At 57.6% G+C, this 12880-nt stretch overlaps 2 protein-coding genes across 2 annotated transcripts in view; both read left to right on the top strand.

The window, feature by feature from the left end:
* Positions 1 to 1787: 1787 nt before the first annotated feature.
* On the top strand, positions 1788 to 10080 carry HUS1 (HUS1 checkpoint clamp component). The gene is made up of 8 exons (XM_037156060.2): positions 1788 to 1883; positions 4744 to 4871; positions 4948 to 5124; positions 5262 to 5369; positions 6055 to 6129; positions 7534 to 7633; positions 8684 to 8803; positions 9825 to 10080. The coding sequence occupies exons 1-8, from the start codon at positions 1832 to 1834 to the stop codon at positions 9905 to 9907; spliced, it is 843 nt and encodes a 280-aa protein (XP_037011955.2). The 5' UTR covers positions 1788 to 1831; the 3' UTR covers positions 9908 to 10080.
* A 2519-nt stretch (positions 10081 to 12599) lies between these two features.
* Positions 12600 to 12880, top strand: part of PKD1L1 (polycystin 1 like 1, transient receptor potential channel interacting) — a 51428-nt gene continuing 51147 nt past the window's right edge. Inside the window, exon 1 of the mRNA XM_053661259.1 lies at positions 12600 to 12678. Coding sequence (XP_053517234.1) covers positions 12600 to 12678 — 79 coding nt within the window. The remainder of the gene's footprint in view (positions 12679 to 12880) is intronic.

Below are 12880 nucleotides of genomic sequence, written 5' to 3'. Positions count from 1 at the left end.
GTGTGGGCACCCACTGTTGTTGAACGCTGATTAGGAGGCACCAGTCGAAACAATTAGAGAAGCCAAAGAAATGGGGAGTTAACATGGGTGAAGAAGTCTGAGACATGAGTATTTGCAGATGATTTGAAGAATTCCTTGAAACGCAATAAAGTCTATTTAAAAATGTGTTAAAAATGAGGAAAAACTACAGTGAGTTCGTGGTTACAAAATGATCACTCGTAACATCAAGCGCCAGTGCATCCATCAGTTGGAGGATTTAACTTACAAAAGCCACAACAGAGATTTTCAAGAACCAGGTAAAAGAAGAACTGAAACTACCCGTTTGTAGACACTCTCACACAGTGCACACCTCGAAGAAGTCTTCAGCAAACAGAACTTCCCCATGGTAGCTTCTAGGGCGTGAGGACCCTCTTTCCAGCTCCACATCCTGACTCTGGTTTTGCAGGCCAGGATGAGGGCCCTCCTGCACAGTAAACAAATATGAGCATCCGCACAGTTCCCCGGGTCGTCCTGGGGCTGAACTGCTAACCCCTGAGGTCTGGCCGTTTTAAGTCATAAGGGAGTCCACAGCCGTGTGAGCAGGCTCCTGCCCATCCCTGGTGGTCTCCGTCCTCAACTCGGGCATTTGAAAAAATGTGGGGAAGTAATGTCAATATATTATCAATTCTGAAATATCGAATCATTAATTGGTAAATTTAAAATTTAAATTAAAAAAACTGCAAAGAGTGCATAAGATTCCTTTTGTCTTTCAAGAAAGAATGAGTACAGTTTTTTTTATCAATTGGTACAAAATTTCTTGTATTATTTAGGTCTTTTGTCTGCACAGAATGCATAATCACACAAGTCTTAGGAAGTTTTTAAACAGTTTTATTTATAAAATAAAATTAAACAATTTAAAGTTCAGTTTACTATGAAACACTGCTTACAAGGCTTATTTGTTACATTTTAAAATCATTTATGATCTCCATAGCAACAAAATCATTTAATAATTTATCTCACTTTAACATTTAATTTACAAAGTAATGAAGCATGTTAACAAAAAAATTAAACGTGACGTTATATCGTGTTTGGTTTGGCAAACACTTGTCTGTAACAACATAGACGAATTCAGCTTCATGTTACAGTCTTACAACAGGAAAAACTAGTTTTTACATTTTGCACTTTAATAATCTGAGTTATTTTTATATCTAGATTCTATAGCAAGTTAAAAACAAAATGGCAGACTCCATTTGCAAAGCACAGTTAAAAATAACATGGTTAACATGGATAATTTTGTCTTTGAAAAACCAAGTTGGGTGCCATTTTTGTCCTATTTTCACTTTGGTTCTTTGAAGTCTACATAGTTTCCATTATTTACACTGTAAGAATTTTAACAAAATCTGGTGAAATAAATTCATCATGAGACAAAATTGCAGAGTTATCACCTAACATCATCATTCTTTAAAATCCTGTGTTCACCACCCTTTAAAACTTTAACTTTAAAACTTTAAATCTACAATCCAGCTCGGTGCTGCCGCGGTTCTTAAACGGCCCTACGGTTTTCTTAAGAGGTATGCGTGTAAGTACCCTTTTATTTAATCCTTTACCAGTGAACCAAGGAGTTGATTTTTAACGTTTCAACAGAATTGGGAAAAGGTGTCACAGCGTTCTTTCAACCTGGGAATACTCAGAACCAATTCTCGCACCTGGACGTTGAGGATTCCGCAATCCCAAAGGCTGGGGACGCCGGCCGGGGCGGAACCTACGGGCGCCCGGCCGCGTTTCCGGCGGGACGCTGAGGGCGGGGCTCCAGTCCGCCGCTTGCAGCGGTCTGCGCGCGCCGCGCCCCACCATGAAGTTTCGCGCCAAGATTGTGGATACGGCCTGTCTGAACCACTTCACGCGTGAGCGGGTCGTGGCCGCGCGGGGCTGTGGAGAGGGACGGAGGAGAGCGGGCCTGGAAGCGGATGGCGCGGGGCGGGCTTCTCACGGGGGTGATAGGCGCGCCTGAAGGCGCCGTGCGGACGTGAGGGGCGCGGGCACCGTGGGTAGTGGGACCGGAACCGACAGCAGCGGACAGAGACCCAGGGCAGTGGGACGGGGACCCAGGATAGCCAGACAGGGACCGTGGGCAGCAGGAAGGGGACTGAGGGCAACGGACGGGTATGAGATCCCTGGGTAGCAGGATGGGGACCCAGGGCAACAGAACGGGGACCCAGGGCAGTGGGATGGGGACCGAGGGCAATGGGACAGGGACCCATGGCAGTGGAACAGGGACCAAGGGCAATGGGACAGTAACAGAGACCCAAGGCAGTGGGATGGGTACTGAGGACAATGAAACAGGGACCAAGGGCAATGGGACAGGGATACAAAGCAGTGGGATGGAGACTGAGGGAAATGGGACAGGAACGGAGACCCAGGGCGGTGGGACAGAAACTGAGGACAACGGGATGGGGACCCAGGACAGCAGGACAGGGACCAAAGACAATAGGACTGGGACGGGGACCCAGGGCAATGGGATGGGGACTGAGGGCAACAGGACAGGGACTGAGGACAATGAAACCGGGACCGAGGACAATGGGATGTGGACCGAGGGCAGTGGGGTGGGGACTGAGGGCAACAGGACAAGGACCCAGGGCAGTGAGATGGGGACCGAGGGCAACAGGACAGGTACCAAGGACAATGGGATAGGGACCAAGGGCAATGGGATGGGGACCCAAGGCAATGGAATGGGGACCGAGGGCAGTGGGATGGGGACCCAGGACAACAGGACAGGGGCTGCGGACAATGGGACAGGTTCCAAGGACAATGGGACAGGAACAGGCACCAAGGGCAACGGGACAGGGATGGAGGACAAGGGGACAGGGACCCAGGGCAATGGGACAGGGACCCAGGGCAGTGGGATGGGTACTGAGGACAATGGGACAGGGACCCAGAGCAGTGGGACAGGGACCAAGGGCAATGGGACAGGGATCCAAGGAAGTGGGATGGAGACTGAGGGCAATGGGACAGGAACAGAGACCCAGGGCAGTGGGACAGGGACCCAGAGCAGTGGGATGGGGACCCAAGGAGGTGGGACAGGCACCAAGGACAATGGGACAGGGATGGAGGAAGGGGACAGGGACCCAGGGTAATGGGATGGAGACTGAGGGCAATGGGACAGGAACAGAGACCCAGGGCAGTGGGATGGGTACTGAGGACAATGGGACAGGGACCCAGAGCAGTGGGATGGGGACCCAAGGAGGTGGGACAGGCACCAAGGACAATGGGACAGGGATCCAAGGAAGTGGGATGGAGACTGGGGGCAATGGGACAGGAACAGAGACCCAGGGCAGTGGGACAGGGACCCAGAGCAGTGGGATGGGGACCCAAGGAGGTGGGACAGGCACCAAGGACAATGGGACAGGGATGGAGGACAAGGGGACAGGGACCCAGGGCAATGGGATGGAGACTGAGGGCAATGGGACAGGAACAGAGACCCAGGGCAGTGGGATGGGTACTGAGGACAATGGGACAGGGACCCAGAGCAGTGGGATGGGGACCCAAGGAGTTGGGACAGGCACCAAGGACAATGGGACAGGGATCCAAGGAAGTGGGATGGAGACTGGGGGCAATGGGACAGGAACAGAGACCCAGGGCAGTGGGACAGGGACCCAGAGCAGTGGGATGGGGACCCAAGGAGGTGGGACAGGCACCAAGGACAATGGGACAGGGATGGAGGACAAGGGGACAGGGACCCAGGGCAATGGGATGGAGACTGAGGGCAATGGGACAGGAACAGAGACCCAGGGCAGTGGGATGGGTACTGAGGACAATGGGACAGGGATGGGGACCCAGGGTACTGGGATGGGGACTGAGGACAATAGGACAGAGACCCAGGGCAGTGGGATGGAGACCAAAGGCAACAGGACAGGGACCCAAGGCAGTGGAATGGGGACCAAGGGCAGTTGGATGGGGACTGAGGGCAACGGGACAGGGACCCAGGGCAGTGGGACAGGGACCCAGGACAGCAGGACAGGGGCTGAGGACAATGGGACAGGCACAGGAACCCAGGGCAGTGGGATGGGGACCAGAGGCAATGGGACAGGTTCCGAGGACAATGGGACAGGGACAAGGACCAAGGGCAATGGGATAGGGACAGAGGACAATGAAACTGGGACTGAGGACAATGGGATGTGGACCCAGGACAGTGGGATGGGGACCGAGGGCAATGGGACAGGGACCCAGGGCAGTGAGCAGAGGACCGAGGGCAATGGCACAGTGAGCAGAGGTACTGAGGACAATGGCACAGGGACCAAGGGCAATGGAATGGGGACCCAAGGCAGTGGGATGGGGACGGAGGGCAGCAGGACAGGGACCCAGGACAATGGACCAGGGACCGAGGACAACAGGACAGGGATCAAGGGCAATGGGACAGTGACTGAGGACAATGAAACTGGGACCAAGGACAGTGGGATGGGGATCAAGGGCAATGGGACAGGGACTAAGTACAGTGGTGCACGTGCCCAGGATGGAGACAAACACCCGATTCTGGTTCAGTCACTTCCCTAACCCGGGGGAGGTGGTTTCCTGGGTACAGGCCTTCCCAGGGCCAGTGTGCCTGGCCATGCCAGCCCAGGAGTAAGAGAAGGCTTACTCCGCTTCAGTGCCCGCACTCAGAGCCCGTGCGCCAGGTGCTGAGAGGCCGGCCAGACCCCTAGGGCCCCAGTGTGGGCCTTGTGGGTGCCGCCATCCTGTGCGGTAACCCCGTGCTCACTTCTGCAGGCGTCAGCTGCATGGTGGCCAAGCTGGCCCGCACCTGCACCCTACGCATCCGCCCGCAGAAACTCAACTTCATCCTGGCCGACACAGCAGCTGGCGGTGGGGTCAGCATGTGGTGCGAGCTGCCACAGGTGAGCCGGCCCTGCAGCCCATACTGCAGGCTGGAGGGGGCACGGCTGCACCCGGTGACCCCGTGACCTCTCTCAGGAGAACTTCTTCAGTGAGTTCCAGATGGAAGGGGTCTCCGAGGAGAACAATGAGATCTATGTGGAGCTCACATCGGAGAATCTCTTTCGGGCCTTGAAAACGGCCCAGAACGCCCGCTCCCTGAAAGTCAAACTGACGAACAAGCACTTTCCCTGCCTGACAGTGTCGGTTGAGCTGGTGCGTGGTGAGCAGCAAGCACCTCAGACATCCCGTACAGCCGAGGGCCACGGGTGGGCTGTGAGACACTGGGAAGGTGGCTGGTGTTGTCATGGCAAGAGACGAACAGAAACACTTTTGGACTCTCCCCTTGGCAGTCGTCTGCATCCAACAGCAGCCGTATGGTGACCCACGACATCCCTATCAAGGTCATTCCTAGGAAGCTGTGGAAGAACTTGCAAGAGCCGATGGTCCCCGACTCTGACGTGAGTGGCGCCCGTGTGGAAGGCCCTTGCGGGACCACACTGCCGTCGGCAGAGGGGGCCTCGGGTACCAGTTTGGGGGTCACAGAAGGTGGCCACTCCTCAAACCGTGAGGGACAGCCCGGAGGGAGAAGCTGCTCCAGGACTGCTGGCGGGAGCCCAGGGCGATGGGAAGCAAAGGTGGTGCTGGAGGATCCCTTGCCTCTCAGCCACAACTTGGTGGAGGAGTGGTGGCGAACGTGGAATGGATTCCAGGGGGGCCGGTGGCACGCCTGGGAAGCAGCAGTGTGTCAAGCACCAGTGGGAGCTCGTCTGACACCGGTGCGAGGGGCGTCCTCAAGCTTCTTTCCCAGGCAGAAAGGCCTGGGTCTTGGGTGCGTCCATTAGAGACGCATCTCCCTGGGCACATGGAGGTCTTAAGCTTTAGGGCCAGCTGGACTGTCCTGGAGCCAGCAGTGCCCCCAGGGACCTGGTTGCTGAGGTGACTGACCAGAGGCAGGTGTGAGGGAGCGAAACTGTCTCATTGTTTTTCTTGCTGTGTTTTAAGAAGAACTTTGTTCAGACCAATTAAAACCCAGGATTCCAGAGCTTTGAAGCCCAGGGACCCACCCAGCCCTGGGAGCAAGCACATCCTATGGGCTCTGGCCTGTGCCGGTGAGTCACACTGGTTCTCCCCCTGGGTCTGCAGGTTAGTATTTATTTGCCGGTCTTGAAGACCATGAAGAGCGTGGTGGAGAAGATGAAAAACATCAGCAATCACCTTGTAAGTTACCACCCCTTTAGACAAGAGCTCTGAGGGTCTGCTTCAGGCTGGGAGCCTGTGGGGGTGGGGGTGCCCTCCAGTGCCCCCCAGGGGAGAGCTGTCGCACTTACCTGCATGCTCTGTGGCAACACTCACAGGCGCTAGCGGTGCCCGCCCTGGCTCCCTGTTCTCGCACTGGTGCGGACCACACACCCTACCTGCTGATGTGTGTGTTTTCGTGAGGCCCTGGCGGCGGCAATGATCCCAGGACACAGCCCTCCAGGCCACCACCCCCTCTAAGCATGCGCACGCCAGGCAGGTGGCATGCCACTCTTCCATTTGATTTTCCGGTGGTCCACAGCAACGTCACAAAATGCCACAGCACGGAACAGCATCAGGCACTGGGGGGGTGACCTCATTCACAGCTGGGCTTCTCCTGAGCTCTTCCCTTCCCCAGCCAGAGCACTGCCCTGCCCCCCCTGCAGGGCCACCCTTGGTGCCCATCCTTCCCACAATGCCACCTTTTCCCAGCGCTATCTCACCATCTACTGGGAGGGGCTTAGCCTTTCCACGGTGTGCTCCAACCCTCAGCCCTCCTCCCACTGCCTGGGCTGCGTGATGAACTGCCCGCTAGTGTCTTGGACCCCCCTATGCCCTGCCCACTCCTTGGATGGGGCAGCGCTGTCTCAGCCATCTTTGTGTCCCTGCCCCTCAGCCCTCCGTGGGACTGGCATTCCAAGGGCTGTAACTGAGCACTGCTGGTGGGCCTGGGACGGAATGTGGCTGGCAGAGCTCTCGGGGCTGCAGAGGTTTTCCAAGCCTACAGAGAGTGTGGGGGCCATTCCGCATCTCCAGCTGTGCCCCCCTTAGAGTAGCTGTCCTTCCCGGCTTCACCTCAGAGTTCATTTTGACCTACAGTTGCCTTCCCATGACACAGTGGGAGCGCGCCACACGGTGCTCCTGTGGGTGCCACAGTATGGGCTGGTTGTCAGACTGAGGGCCCCTCTGGGGACACCCGGGGACCTGCAGAGCTTCAGAGCCTAGGAGAGAAGGGCAGGGCAGCTCACCAGAGGCCCCTTGGGTCCATTCTTCCTGTGCGGGGGAGGAAGGGCCTGCAGCCACCACTGTGAGAGGTGTGGGCCCAGGATGCTGTCCTCCTGCCCAGGGCTCCTGCTGAGGGAGCCAGGCCTCCTACCTGCCTGCCACTTCCACCTGCCCCCAGGCATCCCTGCCAAGCTCTCCACTCTGAGGGCCCCTCTCCTGGGGGGTCCTGGTTCTTGGCTGTGTCCTCTCGCTGGTGCTGTGTGGGCCTCAGTGCCATGTGGATGGCCTGGGATTTGTGGGGCGACCTGTCGCCTGCTGTGGTGGGAGCTGATGTCTTACGGAGCTGTTGCTTTTTTGAAGACTAAAATATTCTATTTGCAGATTATTGAAGCGAACCTGAATGGAGATTTGAACTTGAAAATAGAATCTGAATTAGTGTGTGTTACCACTCATTTTAAAGATCTTGGAAATCCTCCATTAGGTAAGTTTTCCAGTGGGTTGGGTTTTGCTTCTGAAAAGTTGGTTGTTTCACACCTTACTGAGGCCTCTAACCGGGAAGAGGTGCAATTTTGGTGCCTGCCATGTGCCTGGGGAGAGATCGGGCAAGAGGTGGGCTTGCCCACCACTGCAGCAGATGGGGGCGTGGATGGGCGGGCTCCTGGCAGAGGGGCTCGGGGTCTGGGAACCAAGGGCCCTGCCAACTCTGAAACCCCCGTGTCTGCCGTGAAAGTTGGCAAGTTCCCACCTGGGGTGCAGTTGGAAAGGTAAGGACATTCTTTTTTCTCCTGTGTGGGTCTCTTTAACAGAAAATCAGGTTAGCAAATGCAGTTTTTTCTCACGAATCAGATTGTCTCACACAAGGTAATGAGGGACCACAGAATCGGTGCTGTAGGTGTGGACAAGGGGCTGACTGACGTGGAGTGAGGGGGGTGAGGTGGGGCAGGCAGGGAGGAGCAGGCAGGACTAGGGAAAGTGACGGCTTGTGCCATGGAAACCCTTCCAGTCATGCACATGCCCTGAACAGAGGCCCTGCCTCTTTCAGAATCGACCCAGCTCACTGCAGGGTTGCACATGCGCGTCTCAGGGCTGCTGCAGGCGTTTGGGCCACACATTGGGTGTGTGCAGGGGGCACGGTGCAGGTAAGAGCTGAGGGAAGGCTTATTCCCTCGTCTTGTTTTAATGAACAGAAAACAGGATCTTACTGATGCCTGTCCCGGGTCAAAAGGGCATCTTCTCTCCCTCTGGAGTCCCAGGCCCTGCCCTGGCTGCACGTAAGGATGCTGAGGGACACCGCCCTCTTGGACCTGAAGGGGGCACGTGGGTCATGTGTCAGCTCTTCGGAAGGACAGTTTCCCTGACGCAGGACTTTAGAGTCAGGACCCAGCAGTGCTCATGTGAGGAGTTGTGACGCCTCCACCTCGAGACATTTCTCCACACCCTGATGCCGGGGCGGCATGGCCCGTCTGTTTCAGCACAGCCATAGCACCGTCCCCAGGCCCTGGTACATCTGCGCGTGCTCCTGTCGTTTCAGCCTCCGAAGCCGCCTCTCAGGACAGAGACCCGGAGGAGATGGCAGAAGTGCGCGTGGACATCAGGAAGTTCCTGCAGTTTCTTGCTGGACAGCAAGTGAACCCAACCAAGGCCGTCTGCAGTGAGTGTGCCCCAGGCTCGTTCTCATGTGTCAGCTCCTGAGTCAGCTGTGGTCTCTTGGGCTCTGTATGTCTCGTCCACACGTGGCGGCCAGGTTTGGCCTCTGGTTTCAGGACGTGTGTGGCCGGGAGGTGGGGGAGATTAGCCTCACCTGTGGTCTGTACCGGGAGAGGCACAGTGAGAGTGGCGCCGCAGGAGTGCATGCTGACCGTCCTGTCAGCCTGGCCTGCTGTCTGCGGAGCCCTGACATGGTCTGGTGTGGATTTAGAGTCCACCATGACACCTCTGTCTCTTTCCTGTGGCCTGGCTCCCTGGGCTGCACACCTGCCTGGCACCGGTGCACATCAGCCACACCCTCGAGGGGCTGGCTTGTCTCCTCGCTGCCCCGCTCACAGTCCCTGACACTGAGCCACCAGGGGGCAGAGCTGAGAAAGAGGAGAGAAGGCCTGGGGTGTGCCTAGTGGTCCACACTGTGTAGAGAAGGAGTGGAACATTCTAGATGTCTTTAGAATGGGATTCTGGAGGAGAGACCGCAGGAGGGGTAGGCCGGGTGCAGCAGGAAGGCCCCGTGTGGGTGACAGCACAGGAGTGAGAGAGAAGGGGTTGCCAGGGGCCGCCTGTGCCTCTCTGGAGGGGCTGTGGCCTAAGCTCTGGCATGTCCCCTGGCCAGCTGAGGGTCGGGGGTGCTTCTGCCAGAGCGCTCTGCACTGTGTGTCCCCACTGCCTGCCTCCCTCCAGCCTCATCAGTTTCCTTTGAGCAGCCCTGCTCCATGCCCAGTGGTCCTGGGTCCTGGCCACCTGGCTGTCCCACTCGGCAGCCACTTTTCCTCCTGGCATTCCCCCTGGGGCAGAGCCTCTGTGTGGAGTTTGCCTTTCTCCAGGCGGTGTCTGACCTCAGCTTCGTCCACCATGCCTGTGGGGGCCGGTGCTCCTGGATTAGACAGCACCTGGGTCGGGGGGCATCCAGGATTCGGGGATGGGTGTGCCGGAGGCTCCATGGTAACAGTGTCTTCTGCCTCCAGATGTCGTTAGTCACAAGATGGTCCACTTCGACTTGCTTCACGAGGATGTGGCCCTGCAGTACTTCATCCCGGCCTTGTCGTAGTGCCACCAACTGCCGGGCGCCTCCACTGGGACCCGACAGGCTGCTGGACGCATCTGGTAGCCTGGTGGTCCTCCAGCAGCACAGTCCTATGCAGTCCCCTTGTTTTCCCTCATAGCCTCTCAGCTAAGAATTGAGTTAATGAAATGCAGTTGGATAAACATGTTACTTTCTTATTTTCTTGTTCTGGTGTCTGTTTTGTTTTGCTCCTAAGACGTTGCGAAGAGAATCTTCCCGGACTCTGAGGAGGACTTTTTACTGAAGTGGTGAAGACCCTCCTGCATTCCGACCTGGACCACTTCTGGTGCCCTGGGCTCACCTGTCCGGCTCTGCCCCTGGGTTGGTCAGAGTGGCTCGGGATCTAGCTGCAGCGTGGGGCCTTGTGACATCGTGAAGCTCTGGGCTGCCCACCTCCCTGGGTCCCCTCAGGCCAGTGTGGGTCCTAGGTGACCGTTCTTTCCCAGGGCATGGGACCTGTTCTGGAAGGAACACCTGTGTGTCCAGATGAGGAACAAGCAAGACTCCTTAGTGTCTGTCTGCATCGTGGTGTTCGGCTCTGGGGGACCTGCTGCCTGCTAGCCCTGGGGCACAGCGTCATTTCTCCTGGTGTGGCTGGCTCATACCTGCGCACAGGGATGTGCACCGCACGGTCTCTCGGCACCTCTGCAAACAAAGGAATGAGGCGGCCACTTAGAGGAAGGGGTGGGGCGGGAGCAGGACGAAAAGGTCCTCTGTGGCTCCTATGTTCAAGTGACTTCAGGGGCTTCCTGACATTGTTTCAAGCGGGCTGTGATGTCCTGTCACACTAACAGTTTAGAGTCAGGGCCTCATTGGCCCTGCTGCGTAGCCTCTCCCCTTCCTCCGGCCTGCCTCAGAGCCCCAGCTACAGCGCTGAGTCTTTGGGGTCCCAGTGTGTGGCGGGGCCCGATTGCTATCACAGAAGGTGCGTCTGTGGTTGGAACTCGGTGATCTCTGAGTGTTGGAATGATGCTGCTTGGTGTCTAAAGAGGGCGCTGCTTCTTAGTGCAGGTTACTCCTGAGAGAGCATCTCCTTGCCCATGTTAACAGAGTGCACTCAGTGTCCTCAGGGATTTAACACGTGTTTCCAGCTGTGCATTGCAGCCTTGCTGAGGGACACGGCAGGCCCGCCCCGGCCAGACAGCTCAGCCCCCCAGGGTGCGCCCCACAGCTGCTCGTTGGGCAGGCCCACCTCGGGGACCTGCCCCAACCCACACAGCTGGCGGCAAGGACAAGTGAGACCCCAAGACTCGGACACTGAGTGTGACCCTTTCCTGCGCTGTGGCTCAGTGGCCAGGATAATGACGGATACATTTCAGAGTGAACAGCCACCCCCCGCTCCACAGACCTGAAAGGAGCAGCTTAGCCTCTAATGCACCGCGGCAAAGCGGTGTTCATGGTGCCTGAGCCAGGCACCTCCCTTGGCCCTGTGGGTGCGGACAGTGCTGATCGTGTGGCCCTGTGGGTGGCTCGAGGTTCTTCTGTGCCATGTGGCCAGGGGGCAACCCTGGGAGTCGGGACGGCGCTGCTGCTGCTGCATCTCAGCGGGACTGGCAGCTCCGCGTTTGTGGGGCCTCTGCCTGGGCCTCTCAGGAGCCTTGAGCACAGGGCGGGGGGGGGCGGCTCCTCCCTCCCCATTGGACTCAGGGAGACCCCCAGCCCTGCTTTACTGACAACACCCCGAGGCCACCTTTCACAGCTCAGGAAAGAGCACGTTCCCGACCAGCCCACAGAGGGCAGAGCCCTGGCACAGCAACCTGTAGGTGGTGGACACGCCATTGCGGACCATGGCTGGGCCACAATCTGCCGTGAGTGGGCGGGACTGTCCTGGGGGTCGTTCTCAGGCCCACGCTCCCTGGGGCCACCCGGGGCCCACGCCAGCTGCCCAGGACTGGCATGCAAGTAGCTGGTCACCCTCCCTGCAGGGACGCTGCTCGGGGATCCTGGCTGGGGCCCTGGCTCCACACAGGCGGTGATGGGTGCACAGCGTTCATGTTCTTGGTGGGCTTGGCCTGGAGGTGGTCACGCTGACTTCCTTTTCTTAATGTGCTTTGAAGAGAAATGACTGAGCTCAAACACTTCACGCTGAAGCGTGGTTGACACCATGAGGGTCACTGTGTCCCTCCAGGGGACCTGCTGCAAGTGTCTGCACAGGGGGGAGGGGACAGAGAGAGCAACCAGGAGCTGACACCTCGCTGCACTCCCAGCGACTGAAGGAACAAACGCCTTCCGAGACAGCCTGTGTGGGGGGGTGCCGAGCTCTGATGTTCTGTTGGACTCAAGCCAGTGGGGCGGAGGGCAGGGTCAGAGCACCTGACTTGTTAACAGTCACAACTTGTCTAGACGGCGACTCCTTCAGTCCCAGGTGCAGGAGGTTTGTTTTCTCTCCACCTTGGAGATCAGCCGCAGGTGGCCTGTGAGGGGCAGGGCCCCAGCTGTGTATCATTGTCACCAGGTTGACTTAGTGCAGCTGCTCGGTGGCCCCCCAGCCAACTCTCATTGACACCCTTCAGGACACTTTGATCTGAGGGAAGAAGCCCCACGGTGTGGGTGGGACCCCAGCTCTGGGGAGGAGTGTTTCCAGGGGCTCTGTGTGGTTGGCCAGCTGTCCCCAGATGCATACTGGCAGAGGGAGCCTGTGAGGCTTTGCGGGGCTGGGATCTGGGCGAGTGGAGCCATGGGCTGCGGGCTGCTGGCCTCTGCCCTGGCCCTGTTGACCTTGCTGCCGTCCACCCCCAGGAGCTGCTCAGACGGAGGTAAGTGTCTTCCACCAGGATCTGGTGGTTTCCTTCGGTCTCTGCCTCAGTGAGATAGGTGGCAGAGATGTGCCCGAGCCCCACGCCCCAAATGGCCCAGCAGTGCACTGGGGTAGTTTGGAGCAGGAGGGGGTGGCAGGCAGAGCGCAGGGCCCTGCAGGGCGGGGGGCCTGTAAGCAGCTGCCACCTTTGCTTCATGAGA

The sequence above is a fragment of the Artibeus jamaicensis genome, unplaced genomic scaffold (genome assembly GCF_021234435.1).
Source record: "Artibeus jamaicensis isolate MK-2021 breed Jamaican fruit bat unplaced genomic scaffold, CSHL_Jam_final contig_1016, whole genome shotgun sequence".
Classification (NCBI taxonomy): Eukaryota; Metazoa; Chordata; class Mammalia; order Chiroptera; family Phyllostomidae; genus Artibeus; species Artibeus jamaicensis.
The sequence above is the reverse complement of the archived record's forward strand: the minus strand, read 5'-3'. Positions and strand labels throughout refer to the sequence as shown.

What these genes read in the sequence shown, in the direction of transcription:
- HUS1 (XM_037156060.2), top strand. Translation starts at nt 1,832, where the DNA reads ATGAAGTTTCGCGCCAAGATTGTGGATACGGCCTGTCTGAACCACTTC. An exon ending in TGACAGTGTCGGTTGAGCTG is followed by an intron (nt 5,125 to 5,261) that starts GTGCGTGGTGAG and finishes TCCCCTTGGCAG; the next exon opens with TCGTCTGCATCCAACAGCAG. An exon ending in CCCAACCAAGGCCGTCTGCA is followed by an intron (nt 8,804 to 9,824) that starts GTGAGTGTGCCC and finishes TTCTGCCTCCAG; the next exon opens with ATGTCGTTAGTCACAAGATG.